Source organism: Mustela lutreola, chromosome 2 (assembly GCF_030435805.1).
Source record: "Mustela lutreola isolate mMusLut2 chromosome 2, mMusLut2.pri, whole genome shotgun sequence".
NCBI classification, from domain to species: Eukaryota; Metazoa; Chordata; class Mammalia; order Carnivora; family Mustelidae; genus Mustela; species Mustela lutreola.
Window position 1 is genome coordinate 52,058,810 of NC_081291.1, and position 22,552 is coordinate 52,081,361.

Genomic DNA, 22,552 nt, shown 5'->3' on the forward strand with positions numbered 1-22,552 from the left:
CCGCCTGTGTCCGTGACCGCCTCGCTGGCCTAGCACGACGCCCGCGGCCCTTTAACACCCGGACAGGTGCAGCCTTGCACCGCCGGCGGGTGGCTGACGTAAGGTGACGCAATGGCACATGGACTGCCACCATTGGCTGAGAGTGGGCCCTGCTCCGCCCCCCAGGCTGCAGAGCCGGCGGAGGCCGCACGTCTTACGCCGGCAGCCGCTGCTGCGGCGTTGGGGAGGCTGAGCGGTCGGCGCCAACGGGCTGGGTGGGTCGGCTCTTCCTCCCACGCAGCCTACGCGGGTCTGGATCCTCCCCTGCCTGCTAGAGGCCGCGTCTTTGTAGCCTGCGGGCGCGCAAACCTGACCCCCTTCTCTTCATATCCGGATATGGGCTCCACCCCCCTAGACCTGGGTTCCGTTCCAGACTCCTCCCCCCCGAGACCGCCCATCCGGCCTCTACTACCCTAATACTTGGACTCTGACCGGTTCTCCCAAATTCCGCTGATCCTGGCCCTAATAACAATCCATATTCAGACCTTAAAACAATGAGTTGACTTCTCCCTTGCTAAGGATTCAGGCCACCTCTCCCACGGTGATGAGGATAACTTACTCCCGTCTTGGAACTGCTGAACAGGCTCCTTTCTCACCACTTCCCCTCCCCCGGTCGTCCCCCTAGTCTAGCCTCCTATTAATAACACAGATCCGGGCTCCCAGACTCGCGGCACCTCCGAACCAATCCTTTTTTTTCTCACTTGACTCCTCCAGTGAGTCATTCCCATTTCCTCTTATCTACAGGTTCCGGACCTGGGAAAAGATGGCCTCACTGCCCCAGAGGGGCCTGGTCCCACCTCTACTCTGGGGCCTGAGTCTCTTCCTTAGCCTCCCAGGTCCCGTCTGGCTCCAGCCTTCTCCACCTCCCCAGTCTTCTCCCCCAACTGAGCTCCATCCATGTCATACCTGCCGGGGACTGGTCGACAGCTTCAACAAGGTGGGTGCCCGAGCAGCCTTGTGGGAGATGGCCTAACCATGATAGCACAGGGGTTAAGAAGAGTTCTGGGATGCAAGTCTGCATGAGTCAAGTACCAGCTTGGTTGCTTACTAGTTGTATGACCTTGGGCGGGTTGCCTTTCTGTGCCTCAGTGCCCTGGGCAGTGAAACACAGAAGTGCTAGAATGTGCCAGGCACTGTACTTAGCTATTACTAATGTTCTCTGTTTCCAGGGCCTGGAGAGAACAATCCGGGACAACTTTGGAGGTGGAAATACTGCCTGGGAGGAAGAGAAATTGTCCAAATACAAAGACAGGTAAGGGGCTGGAGAGGTGGGTTTATATACCTCACCTCCCAGTCTTGGCTCTACTGTTGGAGGCCTTGAAACTCTTGAGACTCAAATATCACTGACCATCTCTAGTACAGCAGTAAATTAGGCAAGCAAAATCCCATCTGCAAGGTGCTTAAATTCCAGTTGAAGAGACAGTGAATAGGTAAATAAATAATGTCACATCAAATGAAGAACAGGAAAGCAGGATAGACTACGGAAGGGTGGGAGGCATGGAGTTCAAGGTGTAACATTTGAACCGAAACCTGAAGCAAAGAAGCAAGCTATGTGACAGGGAAGGGATTTGGATAGAGTGGGGCTGAGCTTGGTGTATTGGAGAAGAGGCTGGATGGGAGTGAGCAGACAAGAGTGATCGAACATGAAGCCAGGGTGCCTTGAAGGTCACAGAATGGTGTTTAGATTTCATTCTGAGTGTAATGGGAAATCATTGGAAAGTTTGGAGCTAAGAGGTGATGTCTTGTTTTTACCTTTAAAAGATCACTCACTGCGATGTAGCAAAACGACTGTAGGGACTGGAGTGGAGGAAGCAAGGAGACCATTTGGGAGGCTAGTCTAAGTACGACAGCAGCATGAGCAGGTGTCGTCCTGTTCTGGGTATATTTTGCAGATGGACTGATAGGGCTTGATGACAGAATCATTATGGGGTAGGAGAGAAAAAGAATAAAAAGTACTTATAGGTTTGGGGCCTGAGCAACTGGGGATGTTTTCTGGTATGGGTAAATGTGAAGCAGGAGAGGATATAATATAGGGAAGGGGTGGGATTAGGTGTCCTTGAACATATTAGGCTGGGATGTCCCTTAAAGAGCCAAATAGAGTTAGATTGAGACATCTGAGGTTCAGGGGAAAAGTAGGAGCTGGAAACCTGAATTGGGGGGTCATCAGCATATAGTCAGTATTATAAAGCCATGGGATGACATGAGACCATGAGACAAAAGGCCTGAGTGCTAAGCCCTCCCACTTTTCAAAGTCAAGTTAAGAAGGAATCAGCAATACTTGGAGTTAGATAGATATGGGTGTCAGTTCTGACCCTGTGTACCCTTGGTAAGGTCACTTAACCCCTCTGAGCCTCAGTTTCTTCATCAGTAAAATGGGGACATTGATACTTGCTTTGCCTATTTCATAGGATCATGGTAAGGATTAAACTGTGATGCCCACTAGAAACAAAAGATTTTGTTATTATGTAACATTGGTTGTTTTCCTTTCCCTTAATGGGCCTCAGTTTCCTCATTTAGGAGTGAGGGGATCGGCCAAGATAACCTGAAGGACACTTCTAGCTCCTGTTTTCTGTTTGTTTGGTTTTTGTTTTTTAAGTCCTCTCCTTCTATATGCCAGGCACATGCCAGACCCTTTAAATACAGAATATATGTGTGTATGTGTATGTATGTATTTTAAAAAAATTATTGGGGTAAAAAAAATATATATATATAATATAATATATAATTATATAATATATTTTTATATATTATATATAATATAACATATATAAACATATATATACTGTAAACTTTGTCACTAGAGACATTTAGTACATTTACAGTGTTTTGCAACCTTTACCACTATCTCGTTCCAGAGCATTTTTATCAACCCACAATGGAACTCCATACCTATGAAGCAGTCACTCCCCATTCTCCCCTTTCCCCAGCCCCTGCTATCTGTGTGGATTTGCTGATTTTACTGGAATCTATATGTGTCTGGCTTCTTTCAGTTAGTGTATTGTTTTCAAGGTTTGTTCATAATATAACATTAATATATGTCAGTAGTTCATTCCTTTTTAAAGCTTAATAATATTTCATTGTATGGCTTTACCACATTTTGCTTACCCATTCTTCAGTTGATGAACATCTGGATTGTTTCTACCTTTTGGCTATTGTATATAGAATTGCTATTTTCCATTCTTTGGGGCATGTGACCAGGAGTGGAATTACTGATTCTTGGGGTAATTCCATGTTTAACCGAACTGCCAAACTGTTTTCCACAGTGACTGCACCATTTTTCTTTCCCACCTTCAATGTAGGAGGCTTCCAATTTCTCCACAGCCTTGCCAACACTTATTATGTGATGTATTTTTAATCACATATTCCCAGTAAGGGTATTACATTTCATTGCGCAAATGCAGGAACTGAGGCATCTTACAACACATCTGCAGGATGGGTTATTGTCTCCATTTTACAGATGAGAAAACAGAGGTTTGGGAGAGGTTAAGTGACTTGCCCAAGGTCACTCAACTAGATTCAAACCCAGGTCTATCTGACTCCCCAACTGAGTACCCTTTCCGTTACACCCTCTGGCCTTTCCTTTGGTGTCATGGCACAAGCTGGGTGGGAAAGGAGACCTTAAGGAGGGTGGTGGATGGGGTAGAACATAGTCCTGCCACCCCCACCCTGTCCGGGCAGTGAGACCCGCCTGGTAGAGGTGCTCGAGAGCGTGTGCAGCAAGTCGGACTTTGAGTGCCACCGCCTACTGGAGCTGAGTGAGGAACTGGTGGAGAGCTGGTGGTTTCACAAGTGAGTTGTTGGGGGCCTTCCCAGGGAGGGGGCCACAGGCAGGGCCTGGTGGTAGAAGAGGGGGTTGCATGCTTGGGTCTGTGTCCTGGTTTGGCTCTTTCTTCCAAACCTAGATCTACTAAGGACTTGGTTGGGGGGACCCAAGTTCTCACTGTGAGCTTCAGTTTACTCCTCTGCCAAATAGGGAGAGGGTGTTGGTCAGGTAGCCTTGTGGGTCTTATGTCCAAGGTGGTAGTAGCACAGATATTTGGGGAGGCTGGTGGGTGGGCAGCACCTCTGGCACTGTCTCAGCCCCCCTTACTGTCATCCCCACCCCAACCCCTTTAGGCAGCAGGAAGCCCCAGACCTCTTCCAGTGGCTCTGCTCAGACTCCCTGAAGCTCTGCTGCCCATCAGGCACCTTCGGGCCCTCCTGCCTTCGTGAGTTTTCAAGCTCTTCTCGGGGGATAAGCAGGCATTGCCAAAGCCAGGGATCCAGTCCTGGTTCTGTCCCACAGCTCGCTGTGTGAGCTCAGGTTGCTCAGATAATTCCTCTGGACCTTAGGTTCTCCTCTGCCTCACAGGGCTGTTGAGATGAGCAGATCAGTGGGGAATGGCTGTGAGAAAAAGGTAATAGGGCTAGACAGTCAGATGGGGCTGTGGTTTTTCTCATGTGCATGAGAAGTGCCCTCACCCACACCCCCATTTCCTGTGCCTGGATCAGATCAGACCCATCCCCTGAACTAAGGTGACCTAGGGACAGGCAGGTGCTGCACTGAAGCCCCCATTTTCACCTTTTTCTATACACAGTCCTGAGGGAGGAGCTGTACCTACCACCAGCCCCTTTTAGAAAAATCTCTCTGGATGCTTCAGATAAAGACTTACTGACTCGAAGAATAAAAAATAAATAAATTGAAAACAAAAAGGGGAGTTAGTGACAAAGATGATTAATTCAGTCTTTATAAAAAGGAAAGATTTGTAAGTAATCTGTTCTATAGGAGGGTATCAGTTAAGTACATGTCCCATGAGGTATTATGTGGCCCTGAAAATTAAGTTTCTTCCCCAAAAATGTTTAATGATATGGGGGAATATTCTCTGTGTTCACGATTGTATTTGTGATTTTACCTGGTTTGGTGTCTGCCCACAGCCTGTCCTGGGGGCACAGAGAAGCCCTGCGGTGGCTACGGGCAGTGTGAAGGGGAAGGGACTCGAGGGGGCAGCGGGCGCTGTGACTGCCAAACCGGCTACGGGGGCGAGGCCTGTGGCCAGTGTGGCCTTGGCTATTTTGAGGCAGACCGCAACGCCAGCCATCTGGTATGTTCGGGTAGGTAGCCAAGAGGCATGGGGCTAGGAGGAACCGATGGGGTGCCTGCCTGCCCATCCTCACACTTTCTCCATTCCCCCCAGCTTGTTTTGGCCCCTGTGCCCGCTGCTCAGGCCCTGAGGAATCAAACTGCCTCCAGTGCAAGAAGGGCTGGGCCTTGCATCACCTTAAGTGTGTAGGTGAGTAAGGCCTGCCCTCGGTGTGGGAAGGTGGTCCCCATCAACACACACACCTCTGGGCTAGACCAGTACAGTCTCCATCTTCATGGAGATCTCAACCTGGTTGGAAAGGCAGAAGAGTAACCAGGCAGTTAGAGTATAGATGGATCTCTGTGCTGTTAGAGATGTCCCTGAGCCAGCTCTGGGGCAGCGGGTGGTGGTGGTGGGGATCAGGAAAGGCTTCTTGGAGGAGGTACCACTTAGGCCAAGTCTTGAAAATTGAGAAAGGATTAGCCAGGGAAATGAAATACTTAACTTGGGGTCAGGAAGCCTGGGTTCAAGACTTGGTTTGGTCTCTGTCCTGCTATTTATGTAGACGAGGGTAAAGGCTAAGCTGCTATAACAAAGATCTTCAAAGACTGTGGCTTAAAGAATATAGAGTTTTATTTTTATCTGTATCACAGTCTCAAAACAACTGGTCCAAGCCAGGCAGGGAAGTTCTGCCTGTCACAATCATTCTGGGACCTAGTACTGCCTGTCTTACTGTGTGGTCATCCCCTTGGGACGGTTCTGTTGTTTGAGGTTGGGTGACAGGTACCTCCATGTTCCATGACCTGACACTCAGGAAGTGAGAATGGGAAGAAAGTGCATGGAGGAGTCCAATTCTGCTATTTTAAGGCCAAGCTAAAAGTGGGGCACATCACTCCTGTTTACATCCTGTTGGCCAGAACTCAGTTTCAGGTCATGCTTACCTTTGAGGCAGATTGGAAAACGCAGTCTCTGGCTGGGCAGCCCTGAGTCCTGCAGCACCTGTGCCTCTGGCACACGGCCTGTGGTCTCTGGCCCATTGTCTGAGTGGGGGCAGGTCTGTTTCCCAACAACACTGGCCTCGGCTTCCCTGCTAGTGCAGTAGGGACTGAAATTCCCGCCCTGCCGGCCTCTCTGCAGACATTGACGAGTGTGGCACAGAGCGAGCCAGCTGTGGAGCCAACCAGTTCTGTGTGAACACGGAAGGCTCCTATGAGTGCCGAGGTAAGTGCCAGTCCCAGAGTGGAGGGTAGTGGAGAAGGTAGGAGGACCTGCTCCATGCCTTTCCCCCTAATTTCTTCAGAAGTGGGGCTTCCCCCCTCCATAATCCACCCTGGGCCTAAGGGCAGCTCTCACTCATCTGTCCTCTCACTTCTCCAGACTGTGCCAAGGCCTGCCTGGGCTGCATGGGGGCGGGCCCGGGCCGCTGTAAGAAATGTAGCCCTGGCTACCAGCAGGTGGGCTCCAAGTGTCTCGGTGAGTCTCCTGCTACTGGGGCATAGACGCAGTGGAGTGTTTTGTCCACCATGAACTGAGAACGGCTGGGGGCATATGGACAGGGCAGGAGAAGGAAGGATGGAATGTTGTTTGGGCAAGGGCAGAGGGGAGTGTCTGGATGTGAGTGAGATGGGAATCAGGGTTGCTGTATGTGGGACTCTGGCAGTGGGGGCCTGACCCTGGCTCACCCTCCCTTAAGATGTAGACGAATGTGAGACAGAGGTGTGTCCAGGAGAGAACCAGCAGTGCGAGAACACCGAGGGAAGCTATCGCTGTGTCTGCGCCGAGGGCTACAAACAGATCGAGGGCATCTGTGTGAAGGAGCAGATCCCAGGTGAGCCTCCTAGTGGCCCCCAGAAACCTGAGGAGGGGAGGTGCTCATCCAGGGGGAGGACAGGCAAGACCCTTCTCCAGGCACCCACAGGCCCTTCCCCGTGCCCCTGGGCACTGTCTGCATGAGGCTGCACTAAGCCTCAAACCCTACATCTTATCTCCAGGCTGACTTCTAGCCATCTCACACCTCCCAGGATAGAAAGAAAATCACACTTGGTGTCAAATCACTCTGCCTCCATTCTCATCTGTCCAATGGGACCAATTCTTGCCTGGGGCTGCTGAGAGCTGCGCAGGCTGTAGGTGTGATGAGGTGAAGGACAGTCACACTGATGACAATAGGGACCACATGCACAGCTCTGGCCGTGTGTCAGATGCTCTCCCGAGCATGTGGCATGTATTAATTTCTTTTGCTTCTAAAACAAATCCAGTGCCTTTGGTATTACTCTCATCCCCATTTTACACAGTGGAAACTAGGATGCAGAGATGAAATAACTTGCCCAGGGCCACGTGACAAGCAGATCACAGAGACAAGAGTCAAAGCCAGGCAGTCCGGCTCTGAAGCTGGGCTAGTACACACACTGTGTCCTGATGTGTCCACCACATGGCCTTGGGCAAAGCTCTTTAACTCTCTGAGCCTTAGTTTCCCACTCAGTGAGATAGGGACAACGACTGCCCTGTTGGAGTTGTTCTCAGTGGCAAATGACATTGTTTGCCAGCAGGCAGGCATGTGGCGTGGGGAGCTCCAGGAACAGGGGAGGAGTAACAGGTGCGTCTCTTGCTCTTCAGAGTCAGCAGGCTTCTTCTCAGAGATGACAGAGGATGAGCTGGTGGTGCTGCAGCAGATGTTCTTTGGGGTCATCATCTGTGCGCTGGCTACACTGGCGGCCAAGGGCGACTTGGTCTTCACCGCCATCTTCATTGGGGCTGTGGCAGCCATGACCGGCTACTGGTTGTCAGAGCGCAGTGACCGAGTGCTGGAGGGCTTCATCAAGGGCAGATAATCTCTGCCACACCTGCAGGATCTCTTCCTATCCAGACTGTCCCCAGAGGTCAGCCTCTCTCCTGCCTGGACACTTGAGGCAGCTTGCTTTATTTTTGAGTAGGGTAAGCACCCTCTATCCACCAGGCCTGGGCAGGTGAGGCTCTTGGAGTGAAAAAGTAGCTCTGAATATGGATGCCATGAGATCTTGGCCTGGGGGAGCTGGGCAGACTTCACAATGTGTGTGAATTTTTAAAAAGTATCTCCTTGTGGTAACTGCTAATGGGCTTTAGCCCCCGCTCAGGATGAGGGGGGGTTCTCTGCGGGGGTGGGCCCATCACAGCCCCCTCCTGCCAGCTGCATGCCGCCAGTTCCTGTTCCATACTCACGCCCCTGCCCCTCAGCCACTGATTATTTATTCATCTCAGGAAATAAAGGTCTTGGAAAGTAGAGAAGCTTCAGTCTCATCACCTGCCTCCTACTCCCCATGGGTTGGCCTGAGCTACTGAGAGCCCCCAGCCCTTGGGGAAATATTCTAAAACCCTAGGAAATTGAGGGTTACCCTGATGGAGGAGCAGTAGAGGGAGAATCAAGAGGCTTCGACCTAAGTAGTGTTAGGAGTTGGGTGGAGGAACTAGGCTTTGGAGTGGAACTTCCTGGGTTCAGTGCCAGCTATCATTTGCCAAAAGACTCTGGACAAATGACTTTTTCTCTGAACTTCACTCTTCCCATCTGTAAAATGGGCATGATAGTGCTTTTCACTCGGGCTTAATATGAGAAGTAAGATGATGGCTATGAAGAGCTGAAGACCGTGCACAACAGACAAGAGATGCTACAAATTATTGGTAGCCATTATTCCTAAAGCCTCTGTTGGAAGAATCAAGTGCCCTTTCCTTTTTAAGTCCTCTCCTCCCCAACATACACAGGATTTGGGACTGCTGGGGGGCGGGGACTGCTACCTCCTCTCTTAACAGGATCCTGGCATGGCCAGAGGGAGGCATAAGCCAACTCCTAAGGGTTTATTTCTTTGGCACAAAGAGGACAGTCAGTCTGGACAAGCAAGCCTCATCTCTCCACACTGGGGAGTCTGGAGGGGTGTCTGGGGGTAACTGGACCCCATATCCCACACCCAAATCCATGCATGTCCACCCTGTATTCCGCGTAAGTCACAGCCTCTGTGCAAAATACCCGTTGGGAAAAAAAAACAAAAAAACGGGGGTAGGTTCATGCCCGACTGTTTTCAAGTGACTGTCAGGTGGTAGCCCAGGAATGCCAGTTTTTCAAATGTTCAGCTGTCCCAATGGGCCATGCCCTATGGCCATTGAGGGTAGGGCCCTCATCCTGCATTCCTCGATCCCTCAGAGCTCAATGGTGTCACTGGAGGCGCTGCGGGAGTCCCCAGGCTTGCTGCGAGGCTGGACCTCACTCTGAGGTTCCCCGGGCCGGTCGGGGGGTGGGGCTGGGGCTGGGGCAGGCAACAGCTGCACGGTGCTGGGCAGCTCATCCAGGGGCAGACTGTCCACCGATGACAGCCCGTGACGCCACGGGTTCCAGCTGATCTTGAGCGAGCCCCGGGAAAAGCTGTCCATGGAGCTGCGAGAGGGCGCCCCCTCAGGGTCGTCCGCGACGTGCGGTGGGACCGGGCCGCGCACACGCACGTCGCTGAGAGACCGGCAGCGGCCCCGCATAAGGGAAGAGCCGGCGCCGTCGAGCTCGGCGTCGGGGTGGCTGCCCCGCCGCGGCCGCAGCGCGCCGCCAGGCGGCGAGGAGGCCAGGCCGCGCAGGCCACAGCGCCGGAAAACGCTGTCTCGCACCAGGTGCTCTCGAAAGAGCGCGGCGTCGATGCTGCGGCTCAGGTTGATGGGCGATGGCGGCCGCAGATCCAGCTCGCTCATCGACGGCGCCGGCCCCACGCTGTTGCGGGACAGTCCCGGGCCACCCTGGGGGCCTCGGCCCAAAGACGCAGCCGAGCCCCAGGCGCCTGAACTGGGCGTGGCGGGCGGCCCGCCCTCCGCTGGGTTGCGGATGAGACTCTTGCTGATGTCCAGGCTGCCTGCACCGAGGCCACTGGGCCCTGCATAGCAGTTGTTGGGTCGCTCAGGCACCTCGCTCTTGCCTGAGGGCGTGGGGCACGCCAGGCGTAGCAACTTAGCCCAGCAAGCGTGCTCCGTGGGCGGCCGGGGCCGTGCGGCGGCCATAGCAGCCAGCGCCAGGGCCAGGGCCCAGGTCAGCTCCAGCAGGCGCAGCCAGAAGTGGACACCCCACCAGGCCCACGAAAAGCGACCCACCCGGCCTGGGCCTGGGTATAGCCAGAGCGCGGCCGCCAGCTGCAAGCCACTGGCCAGCAGCCCCAGCGCGCCAGCCACGGCCAGCAGCCGCGGGCCCGGGCTGGCATCCCAGCCCCGAGGCCCGTCCAGCAGGCGGCGACGGCAAAGGCAGAGCGTGCCCAGAGACACAGTGGCGCCCCAGGCACACGACAAGCCCTGAGCCAGGAGGTTGAGCGCAGGCCGCACCGACAGCAAGTCAGTAGTCAGCAACCCCACGCCGTGCACCAACGCCAGCGCTCCCAGCAGGAGCGGGTTCTGCAGCTGCTGGGGCAGCCCCACGCCTAGACCGAGCAGGGTCAGGGCCGCCAGCGCAGTGAGCAGCAAGGGGAAGGGCAGGTTGTAGAGTACCAGGCCGGCGCGTAAGCCCAGCCGCGCCTGAGAGCCGTAAGGGTCGGCGAGCATGTAGGCTGATCGAAGCCCGGATGCTACGAGCACCAGCACCGCTGCCACCAGAGCCAGCCGGGGCCCCGCAGGGGCGGCTGCCAGGGAGGCCAGTGCCAACAATGCGGGCAAGAGGAAGAGCACCCCCACCCCATAGACGTGCAGCTCCCAGGAAAAGCTCAGCACCCGCCGGAGGGGACCCCAGCGCAGAGGAGGTGCGGTAGCATTGGCGGGGGGGCTGGTGGCTGGGGCTGATGGTACGGAGCTGGCTGAGGGCTCCGGAGGGGGTGGCTGGCCCAGGGCGCGCTGCGTGGTAACCCGAATGAGGCCCCGGCGTGACGTTGAGGGGGCCTGGACTGGGGGTGCTGGGGGATGGCTTTGGGGGCGCCCCGGCCACTCCTCGGCTTCATCTGAAATAACAATATCAAAATAGCCCTTTGAAAAGTGCTTTTTGATTTTCCACATTCTCTAGTGTGGTTGGCAAGTTATTAAACTTTTCTAAGCACATCTATAAAATGGGGATGGTAATAGCACCTACCTCATTGGGGTGTGGGCAGGATTAAGGCCTTAGCATAGTGCCCAACACCAATAATGTTAAATGATGTGACCTATCGCTTTTACTAATAAAATACCAGCAGTTCTCAGCATTGGCTGCCCATTAGAATCACCTGGAGACCAAGTGAATCAGATTTCCTTGTGATGGTGCCTGGGTATTGGAATTTTTAAAAATCTCCACTGATTTGCAGGAGTTGGAGAAACTGCACTAAATATATCCAAGTCACATTTAAGAATATTCTAGCCCCCAAAGGACAAATGACTTGTCCCAGAGTACCCAATGAGCATTAGTTTATTATCCTGAGTTTTTTGAAGGAGGTCCTGGTGAGTTCCTTTAAGCAGGTGTTCATGCCCATTCACTCCTCCCAAATACCTCACACAGGTTTTTAGTTATTAGACAGAGTACCCACTCCCTACCAGAGTCTAGCCATGACCTCACCTGGCTGCAGCGCCCCCACAGGGCTCTCTGTTCGATTTGTAGCTGGGCCGGGGTCCAAGGGGCCAGGAATGAGGGACTTGGGGGTACCTGGGGTCTCCAATGCTCCTCTCACCCGCTGGGGGGAGATGGGGTCTGCTTCATTCATTGCCGCTATCTCTGAAACAACAAAAGCAGTCATTACTTTGTCTGACCTTCCTTCGGTCCCCGAAGTCTGAGCCCCCAAAAGGAAGGCACAATCACCCTCATTTGGCAGAACGAGGAAAATGCTACCAAGAGGGACCAGAGGTCACACAGAAACTGGGCCATCCAGCTACCCTGGAACACTGCCTCCTCCCAGCACTGCTCATCACCCTCAGTTTGATACCCACCTGGCTTGGGCTGCCCATCAGGAGTCTCTGTGGTAGGGGGACCTGAGGGCTGGGGTCTTGGTGAGCCCCTAACATCAGGAAGATCAGCCTGTTTGGGCGAGGGACTTGAAAGACTGACTTGCCAGGTCTCTTCACCTCCAGTCTTCTTGGGGAGCTCCACTGGCAGCCCCTCAGCAGGAGGAAGGCTTTTGGCCAATACCAGGTCTGGCTGGGACCCAGGCTCCTGAGAGGACACCACCTCAGCTGAGGATACCAAGCCAACATGAGGGAGTTCAGGATCCTGTTGGGTGAAGAGGGGCCCTTGAGCTGCCTCCTGGAAGTCCTCACCTCTTCCCTGTTCTTCTAGCACTGGCCTCCTGGTAGTGCCCAAGTGGGGAGCAAGAGTGTGCGGAGGGCCCTGGTGGTCTAAGGGGGGCATTTCTGAGATGCTGATCTTGGCTTTGTCCACCAGACCCTCATCTCTAGGTGGTCGTTGCTCCACTTGGCCTCCAGGCTCCTCTGATTCTGTGGAGGGAAGAACTGTGGCTATCCCAAGTTGGAGTCTGGGAGTTATGGGAATGAAAGTGAGATGGGGGAGGCCTACTGGATGGGGAGCTGGTGCTTCTTGTTCTATAGGCTCCTGTGAGTCAGGCAGTCCTGTCCATCCATGAGAACTTGACCCTCGAGCCATCTGGAGGTCATCAGTTACTGGGAGTCCTTCTCTCTGAGCCCTGTGGGATGCTTTAGGTCCATGCAAGGCTGGGCCAAGGGGAGAGTCTGCTGGCTTCTCGGGTGCTTCCTCAGCAGGGGCATGGGGAACATTGGAGTTCCAGGGGTCCTCATCTCTGGACTTTCCCCAGAGGAAGTCGAGGGCCTGGGGCTCTGTGCCTGTAGGGCCCTGGGGGTGGTTTCCCGGGATCAGATGTGGTTCCGAGTCCTCAAGTGGCTTGGGAAGGCCCCGGCCCAGGGCAGGGCCAGCCCCCAGGGACAGCAGCAGCAACAGCAGCAGGGGGCCACATCCACGGCCCCATGGGCTGGGAGCCATGGTCCACTCTGATGCCTGGGCCTAGAACACTCAACTTCCAGTCCTCCCTGGATGACCCTAAAAAAAGAAGGGGGATGACATATGAACACTGGGAGTGCCCATAGCTGCCCCAAGATGGATGGTGGGAAAGAAAGAAGAGAGACATGGAAAAGCTCCCCCTTCTCCAGCCCCTTCCTGTTCAACCTATTCATGCTGCCCAGAGTGACCTTTTAAAACTGCATCTCTGGTCATGCCACTTGCCCTACTTCAAAACCTTCAATGGCTTCCACTACCCTCAGGAAAGAATGTAAGTTCCTCTCCTAGTCTTCCAAGGCCACAGCAGGCTGCTTATCTATCCCACTGGACTCTTCAGTGCCCCAGTCCTTTGCTCCTGCTATTTAAGCCTGGAATGCCCTCTCCTCCTTCACTTGCTGAAATCCTACTTCTTTTTTTTAAAGATTTTATTTATTTGTTTGACAGAGAGAAATCACAAGTAGGCAGAGAGAGAGGGGGAAGCAGGCTTCCTGCTGAAGCAGAGATCCCGATGTGGGACTTGATCCCAGGACCCTGAGATCATGACCCGAGATGAAGGCAGAGGCTTAACCCACTGAGCCACCCAGGCGCCCCTGAAATCCTACTTCTTTCAAAGATTTTATTTTATTATTTATTTGACAGAGAGAGAGAGAGTGTGTGTGCAAAAGAGCCCAGGCAGGGGGTGGAGCAGAGGGAAACGGAGAAGCAGACTCCCCGCTGAGCAGGAACCATGATGTGGGGCTCAATCCCAGGACCCTGGGATCATGACCTGAGCTGAAGGCAGATGCTTAACTGACTGAACCACCCAGATGCCCTATGAAATCCTATTCTAGAAGGCCTGGCTCAAATATCAGAGAGGTGGAGAGGGAGAGGGACAGAGGGATCTGGGTTTAAATCCCAGCTTTGCCATTTCCTGGGTGACTTAACTTCACCTCTCCAAATTGTGGTTTTTCTACCAGTAAAATGGGTACCTAAGTCAAGGGAGCTCTTACAAGACTCACCTAACAAAACACATTATAGGCCAGGCCCATAAGAGGAGTTTAATAAGTTTAATAAGCATTAACGCCTTTTCCCTTTGTCCAGAAAGCTTTTTTTCCCCACCAGCCCCCTTAACTACATCAACAAATAATTTGAACACATAGTGGTCGGCCTGGGGGATTAAAAGCAGTGAACAGATCGACGAGATGCCTGCCCTCACGGAGCTGGCATTTTGGGGTAAGAGACAGACAATGAATAGTTTTAAATAAGGTGAGCTGTGAAGAAAATAAAACAGGGTTAAGAGATAGGCAGATGGGGGGCTAATTTACACAGTGGGTAGCAGGAGGCCTTTGGGGTAACATTTAAGCTAGATGCTGAAAGTGCCAGCCATTTGAAGATATGGGGGGAAAGTATTTGGCAAAGGAACAGAAAGTGCTAAGGCCCTGATGCAAAATGTATGAGTGAACTCAAGAAATGAAAAGGCTAGTGTGGCTGGAGTATAGCAAATGAAGGAGAACATAGCAGAGGGAGATAAATTCAGAAAGGTAGGGCTAGATCACAAGGGGTCTTGTAAACCAGAATGAGGCACCTGGATTTTATCCCAAGTATCACAGGAAACCAATACAAGCATCAAGCCCGCTGTTTTAAAAGGGGTGAGGAGCGCCTGGGTGGCTTAGCTGGTTAAGCACATCTAACTCTTGGCTTTGGCTCAGGTCATGATCACAGGGCATGAGATCGAGCCCCACGTTGGGACCCATCCTGACACTAGAACCTGCTTGAGATTCTCTCCCTCTCCTTCTGCCCCACTGGCGCACATGCACTCTCGCCTCCAAATAAAATAAATAAATAAAATTTGTAAAAGGGGGAGAGAAAATCCGGGTGAGATATGATGGTGGCTCTTTACAGCTTAGACATTTCTTTCCCTGACACCCCCTCTACCCTTTCCCATCATCCTGGTCACAGAATGTAATCTCCTGTCTCCTCCCCGGACCTGGGGCATCTCAGAGGCTGCAGCAGCATATTTATTTCTTGTCTTCAGCGCCTGCGTATGCCTGGCCCTGCATAGATATCCCTTAAAGGTTCCTCTTCCTGAGAGCTCCTAGTTAAGCCAGGGAGGCAGGAAGGGACCCGATAGCTAGGAGACAGCGGGCAGGAGCACATCAACTGTGAGAGAGGAGAGGCCTGGGTGCGTTTAGGGGCAGAGGCCCTGCTCCCTTCCTCTCTGGGAAGCAGGTATGCCCAGAGTTCCCTGGCTTCTCATCCTTGGTGCCTCACCTACACCTTGAGAATCCAGTGGAAACTCCAGGGGCTCTCTCCTGGAAATGTCCTGGTTCATCCAAGGTTGTGGACAATTTCAGGGAGTTCAAAGATTCCTTAAACCCATTCAGAAACTTAGTTTAGATTCTGCCTTGAGGTCTTGTTAGTTTCATTTCTCAAACATTGGCTGAACCCCATGCCCTACTCCTAGCCCAAACTAGGTGCTGGGGACCCACAGAGAAGACCCAGTTGGTGTCAGGAGTTGGGGCCAACCCAGGAGGAAAGCCTGAAGGGCCACTAACCCATGTCCCGGTTAAGAACAGTGCTCCTGTGTTGAGCACTCACCCACTGAGGCTCCTGCGCTAAGATTAGCTGCATGTCCTCCATCTCGTCCAACCCTCCCAACACAAGCAGGTGTGGGTATTACCATTTCAGAGGGGAAGAAGGGGAGGTTCAGAGGGGTGTAGCAAATCGCCCAAGGTCACACAGCCAGCGAATGACCACACCAGGGGTTGTGAAACCGGCAACGGCTCATTTTGAACATGGGGGTCCAAAAGCTTTTCAGAGGAGGCACTTGAGTTAGGCCTTCAATGATAAGCATATGCCATCTGCTCGCCAGCCGCAATTCAAACGAAATTTAGGCATCTGTGGACAAGGAGGGGGCTGACCAGACCTAGGTTCCTCCTACAGGAGACATTTTTTGAGATTTTTGTGGGGTGAGGGATAGGGGGTATCTCCCTGCCCTAGGGACTGGGGAGAGGCCGGCCTGGGGGCAGGGCGAGGGCCGCCGCAGGGCAGCCTCGGGAGCTGGTCCAGCTCGGGTTACCTCTCCTCCTCCGGCTCCTCTCCCCTGGCTCCGCGCCTTCCCGCAGTGTCCCGGGTGGGGGTGGGCGATGGTGCAGGCTCTGCCGCTCGTGCCCAGAAAGGGGGCTGCAGGCCACGCTCCCTGCCGGGGCCCTGCCATCGCCCCCTCCCTGGGCCAGCTCCTCACCTGGGCGCCGCGCTGGCCGCCCCCGCGTTCACCTTGCGCGCGTCCCTGCAGCCGCTCGTTGCGCCGCATCCTCGGAGATGCTCAGACTTGGCTAACAGAGCTCGGCGCTGCCGATCGCGGAGCCCGCCCACAGGAACACCATCCCCACTTAACCCTTTCCCCTTAGGGGTGGATTCTTGTCCCAGTCCTGACCTCCCCTCTCTCAGAGATTCTCAGGGCTAAGAGGAAACTGAGGTACCACCGAGCATTTTGGAAATCCCTTCCGCAGCCTCCCTGAATAAGGGACAGCCAATCCCATTTTGCACACCCCGTGGGACGTGGAGCTCACTTCCTTTATATCTATATACCTGTATTCTTACAGGGATACTTACACACCTATGGGTAAATCCTTCCTACAGTTTGCTATTTATCCTTCAGATCTTTTTCTTTTCCTTTTTAAAAAAATTTTTTTTGTTAGCTTCAGAGGTAGCTTCAGATCTTTTTCAATGCACAGTCACATATACATTTTAAATAGAAATGAGATCACACTGTACATACTGTTCTGAAACTTGCCTTTTTTCTCTTCACTGTGAAATATATCCTGGCAAATTTTCCATATAAAGTTCTACAGATCCATCTCGTTTCTTATATATGCTGTTGAGAACTGAAGCATATAGTCAGCCTATAATTTTTTATTGATCCAGTCCTGAGGTTGAACATGTAGATTGTTACTAGCCTCTTGCTAGCAGGAATAATAAGGCAGGGACCATTCCTGCATAGACCTCTTCATGCGCAAGCACTAGTGTACCTATCAGATAATTTCCTACCTAAGGTATGGTTAGACCCATGAGTCTGCACATTTTCAGGCCAGATAGACACTCAAATGTCTCTGGTCCCTCTTTGGACAGCTTGATATATACTTCATGTCCAGCATTGGGTTCAATAAACATTAAGAGAAATCTACAGAAGGAATACATGTGGTCGCTTAATATGATGTAAAATCTTTAATGCCATGGAGAAATTTCCAGGGTTGATTGTTGCTTATTTATTTAAATTTCAGTTATTTGATATAAAAATGATGTATGCTGGTTGTCCCAAGATAAGGAACACAGAAATGTTCAAAGAACACATTCATTCTCTTACTCTTCTTCAAGTCGGTCTCCCCAGGTGTGCCCACCATTAGCATATTGTTTCTTTTATTTAAAAACATACATGTGCATGTCTTTCTTTTCACAAAAATGGGATCATACTATGCATATTTTTCTATAACTTTTTTTTTCTTGCCTTAAGCAATGTATGTTGGAAACATTCTGAAGGGTATACACACATATAAGCTCCAGCCTTTTCCTCCAGCTAGCCGCACAGTGCCACATGGTGTGGATGCACTGTCATTTACTCACGTTCCCAGATTCTCCTACTGAAGGGGGTATAGCTGGGGTGACAGCTATTTTTGTTCCTACTAGAAACAATATTGCAATAAACATATCTACATACCGATACATACATCTTTACATGGTGATTCTCTAAATTCTCTCAGATAATTATTCGTATGATCATATTTTTGTTAATATCTATCTATCTATCTACCTGTCATCTATATACCTTCCTACCTATCCATCCTATTCCTAATTATTAAAAGGTAAATAGTGGTTGATGTGATTTTTATCTAATTTTGCTTTTCTGTTTACCAATATTCTACACAACTATGTATTTCTTTTAGGATCAGAGACAGGAATGATAAATATCATTTTAAAAAGAAAGAAAATTCTTGCTAAGGTTGAGCAGAGATTTCCCTCCCTCTCTACCTCTGGGTCTCACAGAAGAGCAACCCTCAGCCCTCAGCTGTGTCTGACATGCTGCAGTGTGAATTGTGTTCAGGGCCTGAATCCAGCTTTTCTGACTCTAGGAGAAGGACGGGGCTTTTCCCAGTTCACCTAATCATCTGACCAGCTCCACTGTTTTCTTTGTGGGAACCCCTTCAGAATTATAAAGGCACTTCTCATTTCTCTAGAATCTTCTCCCTTCAGGCAAAACCCTCCTGGTTCTTTCAACCTTTCCTTAAAGGACAGGATTCTGCGCTCTCGCCATTGTGACATCTCTCCTCTGTTGGCTTCTTACCTGGTCAACAATATCCTCTTTAAAGCATAACTCTTGAAGGGGGACCTGGGTGGCTCAGTCCATTAGGTGTCTGACTTCTGGTTTCAACTCGGGTTGTGATCTCAAGGTGGTGAGATTCAGCCCTATGTTGGGCCCCTGGGCTCAGCATAGAGGCTGATTCATTTTCTCTCTCTCTCTCTCTGCCTCTCACTCTGTCCCTCCTGCTCATGTTCTCTTTCTCTAAAATAAATAAGTAGATATTTAAAAAGATAAAGTATAATTCTTGTAACTGAACCCAGTTGGGAACAAAGCTGGACTTTCACCTCCCCTTCTTAGATTCTCCTCCGTTAATATGGCCTCACACTGAATTAATGATTCTGGCAGCTGCATCCCTGTGTTGCCCAATATCCATCTATTATGTCTTCCTCACCTCTTTGTATGCATTTGGTTTCTTGACCCTCAGTGTAGGGCTCAACATTTGTTTCTTGTTTTTTTCTCTTATTAGATCTAGTCAGTTATTCTGATCTTGTGGGATGTCATCTGGATCCTGGTTCTATATATAATAGATAACTGGCATTTTTTTTTTTAGCATTGTCCAAGGTCCATTTCTCTTCCTGGTAGCACCCTAATTTCCTTTGAGGAACTGATGTCTTCTCCCTCATGGGTAGTCTTGTAGGGAGGGTAGCTCTAGGGGTCCACTACCGAAGCTGAGGGGTCCAGGTCCCTCCTCTTATTGCCTCCTGTGAACTCTCTGGTGAGACTTCGTTGGAGATGCTGAGATTCCCTCAGCAGGCTCAGAGCTGGCCCATTCATCCCTGCAAAGTCTTACTGACCTGACAGTGCCCAGCCCTCCAGTCCAGAGGATCATCTGGCTGCTCCCTGCTTGCTGTCTTTAGACGCAGGAGTCCCAATCCCATTGTGTTTCCCAACCATGGACTGGTAGGGGTTTTGAGATTTCAAACAAAGGCAAGAGAGATTATGATCCCTTTGGCCAGAGGCCAAGATGAAAGCTGATCCTCTGGAAAGAGGAGACTGGCTGGGGTTGGAGGTGAATATAAGTGGGGAACATGGAGTGCCAGGTATAGGTGGGGAGCTCCAATAGGAGCTGCCAGCATAAGTCTGGAGACTCTGGGAGGCCAGTGATGGGTGGGGGATGATTTAAGCACAAGGGCGATGATCAATGGCTCCATCTACGAAGCACTTAGTTGGTCAGGGGCTGTGCTACACACCTTATTACACGCATTATTCTTTTTAAGTCCTCACAACAACCTATGTATTATTATGCTGTCCACTTTACAGGTGGCAAACTGAAGCTCAGAGAGCTTAAGTAATTTCTTCAAGGTCACACAGCAAATAAGAGGCCAAGCTCTAAGTCTGACTTTAGAACCAGCACCCTTAATACCGATGGCACCATCCCGCCCCTGAGGAAGTATCTCAGAGAGGGGAGATGGGGAGATGAACAAAGCTGGACTGTGTTAGGAGTTTGAGTCTATGAATATAGGCCTCCAACTTGGATTCTCTTTTGAAAGGACTTCAACAGGGTTTGGGAGTTGTCGAGAGCTCCCACCCAAAAGTACATTGGGAGGACCCAAGGAAGGGGAGAGAGAAGGAAAAGACAAAGGCGCTGTGGCTGGCAATGATGAAGCCTCCTATCTAGACAATGCCCAGGACAGCTGGCTGGCATTTTCATTCTGGCTGGTCCCTGGCAGGCACGAGCAAAGAAACAAAAGACAGAACAGGTGGGAGAGGGTGCAGCCCGGTGAACCTTCTCTGTTCTGTGCCTGCTGTCCCGTACTGGGACGGGGTGGGTAGAGCATTAGACTTTTTCACTAAACTTGCCCAATTAAGTCTCAAGCGTTCCTGGAATTTTTTCCTAAGATTTTATTTATTTGGCAGAGAGAGATCGCAAGTAGGCAGAGAGGCAGGCAGAGAGAGAGGGGCAGCAGGGTCCCTGCTGAGCAGAGAGCCTAACACGGGCTCTATTCCAGGACCCTGAGATCATGACCTGAGCCAAAGGCAGAGGCTTAATCCACTGAGCCACGTTCAGTGGATTTTAACACGTTCTTTCTCAGATGTTAACCTGCATGGATATTGGCTGAATGCACCTTTTATTTATTTTTTATTTATTTATTTATTTTTAAGATTTTGTTTATTTATTTGACAGAGACAGAGCACAGGGGGAGCAGCAGGCAGAGGGAGAGGGAGAAGCAGGCTTGATGCAGGGCTTGATCCCAGGACCCTAGGATAATGACCTGAGCTGAAGGCAGATGTTTCGCCACCTGAACCACTCAGGTGCCCCTAAATGAACCTTTTAAAAGGATACTTTTTGTGTTAGTAAATCTGATAATCTGGTACATACTTTAAAACCAACTTCCCTCTCACTTCCAATTCCTTTTAACTCATTCTGGTACTTCTGATTATTTCTTCTGATTCTTATATCTATTATCTAAGTGCCAGACTTGTACGGCTCATGTTAATTTTTTTTTCGGTTTTAGATTTTTACATATTGATCACCACCGAGAAATATGAAGATTCAGCTTTCTGCATTTCCACATTTTTCTGTACTGCTTTGGTGTATATCATTAATCTGCATTTACAACACTAGAACCGTGAAACGGTGAGTCAGCCTGACTCAAGATGTGTACTGTGATTACAATTCCTTTGCTAGAGGTTCTCTTTTCTCCTGGGGTAATCCTTGGTTTTTTATTCATTTAATTTTCTGTTCATCTGTCACTAATTCAGTCTCCTTAATCTTTTCTTGAAATGAAAAACAATCTAAGGATTTGATTTCCCATCAAGATAAGAATACTTTCAAAAAGACTCACAGAATTCCACAGAGAATAAGTGGCTTGAAAAATGGGTGGTAGTGCAGGGAACCTGTTTAAAAGAGATTTAAGAGATGTAGCAATCCAATGTCGTGTCAGTGTCTTTTGGGGATCCTCATTCAAACAAGCCAACCAGAGACATTTTAAGATAATAGGAAATTTGAACATGACTGGGCCTTAGAACATACTGAAGAATGACTGATTAGGTAGGATGATGGGTTATGTTTTAAAAATTCCTTATTTGGGGTGCCTGAGATCAAGGGTCCTGAGATCAAGTCCCACATCGGGCTCTCTGCTTAGCAGGGAGCCTGCCTCCCCCTCTCTTTCTGCCTGCCTCTCTGCCTACTTGTGATCTTTCTCTCTGTCAAATAAATAAATAAAATCTTAAAACAAAACAACAAAAAAAGGGCACCTGGGTGGCTCAGTGGGTTAAGCCTCTGCCTTAGGCTCAGGTTGTGATCTCAGGGTCCTGAGATGAAGTCCCACATTGGGCTCTCTGCTCAGCGGGGAGCCTGCTTCCTTCTCTCTCTCTCTTTCTCTTCTCTCTGCCTACTTGTGATCTCTCTCTGTCAAATAAATAAATAAAATCTTTTTTTTTAAAGATTTTATTTATTTATTTGACAGACAGAGATCACAAGTAGGCAGAGAGGCAGGCAGAGAGAGAGGAGGAAGCAGGCTCTCTGCCGATGCGGGGCTCGATCTCAGCACCCTGGGATCATGACCCGAGCCGAAGGCAGGGGCTTTCACCCACTGAGCCACCCACGAGCCCCAATAAATAAAATCTTAAAAAAAAATTCCTTATTTGTCAGACACATGTACTAATATATTATTTATTTAATTATTTTTTTAAAAATTTACTGATTTATTTGAGAGAGAGAGACAGAGAGAGAGAGAGCACAAGCTAGGGCAGAGGGAGAGGGACAAGCAGACTTCCCAGTGAGCAGAGAGCCCGATGTGGGCGTCGATCCTGGGACCCCGAGATCATGACCTGAGCTGAAGGTAGATGGTCAACTGACTGAGCCACGCAGGCGCCTCTAAAATATCTTTTAAATATTGTTTTGTTTGAGAGGGAGGCACGGATTCGAGTAGAGGAGGGGCACAGGGAGAAGAGACTCCCCACCAAACACAGAACTGGATGCGGGGCTCAATCTAACGACCCTGAGATCATGACCTGAATCAAAATCAAGAGTCAGATGCTTAGCTGACTAAGCCACCCAGGTGCTCCAATTTACTAAAATATTTATGTGTGGAATAATAGTGTTTCTGGGATTTACTTTTAAAACATTCAAAAAAAAAAGTGGGTTTGAGAGATACACAGAAAGATTGACAAAATATTAATAATTATTAAAGCAGTGTGGTGGGTATACTATTATATTATTCTTTCCACTCCTTGATAAGTTCAGAATTTTCCATA

At 50.5% G+C, this 22,552-nt stretch overlaps 2 protein-coding genes across 6 annotated transcripts; one reads left to right on the top strand and one right to left on the bottom strand.

Moving 5' to 3' along the window:
* The first annotated feature begins 109 nt into the window (after positions 1–109).
* On the top strand, positions 110–8,360 carry CRELD1 (cysteine rich with EGF like domains 1). 4 transcript variants are annotated; one of them, XM_059161698.1, is made up of 11 exons: positions 111–254; positions 784–976; positions 1,209–1,291; positions 3,718–3,828; positions 4,156–4,247; positions 4,954–5,130; positions 5,214–5,309; positions 6,237–6,320; positions 6,477–6,572; positions 6,793–6,927; positions 7,713–8,360. In XM_059161698.1, exons 1-11 carry the CDS (start codon positions 112–114, stop codon positions 7,925–7,927), a joined length of 1,425 nt encoding a protein of 474 aa, XP_059017681.1. In that variant the 5' UTR covers position 111; the 3' UTR covers positions 7,928–8,360. The 4 variants fall into 4 exon arrangements, with proteins under 4 accessions (XP_059017682.1, XP_059017681.1, XP_059017684.1 ...); XM_059161701.1 differs by lacking the exon at positions 111–254 and adding an exon at positions 272–289; XM_059161700.1 differs by lacking the exon at positions 111–254 and adding an exon at positions 332–580.
* A 549-nt stretch (positions 8,361–8,909) lies between these two features.
* PRRT3 (proline rich transmembrane protein 3) lies at positions 8,910–16,468 on the bottom strand. 2 transcript variants are annotated; one of them, XM_059161666.1, is made up of 4 exons: positions 16,238–16,468; positions 11,976–13,056; positions 11,608–11,763; positions 8,910–11,023 (listed from the first exon to the last, which is right to left on the bottom strand). In XM_059161666.1, the coding sequence occupies exons 2-4, from the start codon at positions 12,997–12,999 to the stop codon at positions 9,264–9,266; spliced, it is 2,940 nt and encodes a 979-aa protein (XP_059017649.1). In that variant the 5' UTR covers positions 13,000–13,056; positions 16,238–16,468; the 3' UTR covers positions 8,910–9,263. The 2 variants fall into 2 exon arrangements, with proteins under 2 accessions (XP_059017649.1, XP_059017648.1); XM_059161665.1 differs by lacking the exon at positions 16,238–16,468 and adding an exon at positions 16,073–16,231.
* Positions 16,469–22,552: the final 6,084 nt, after the last annotated feature.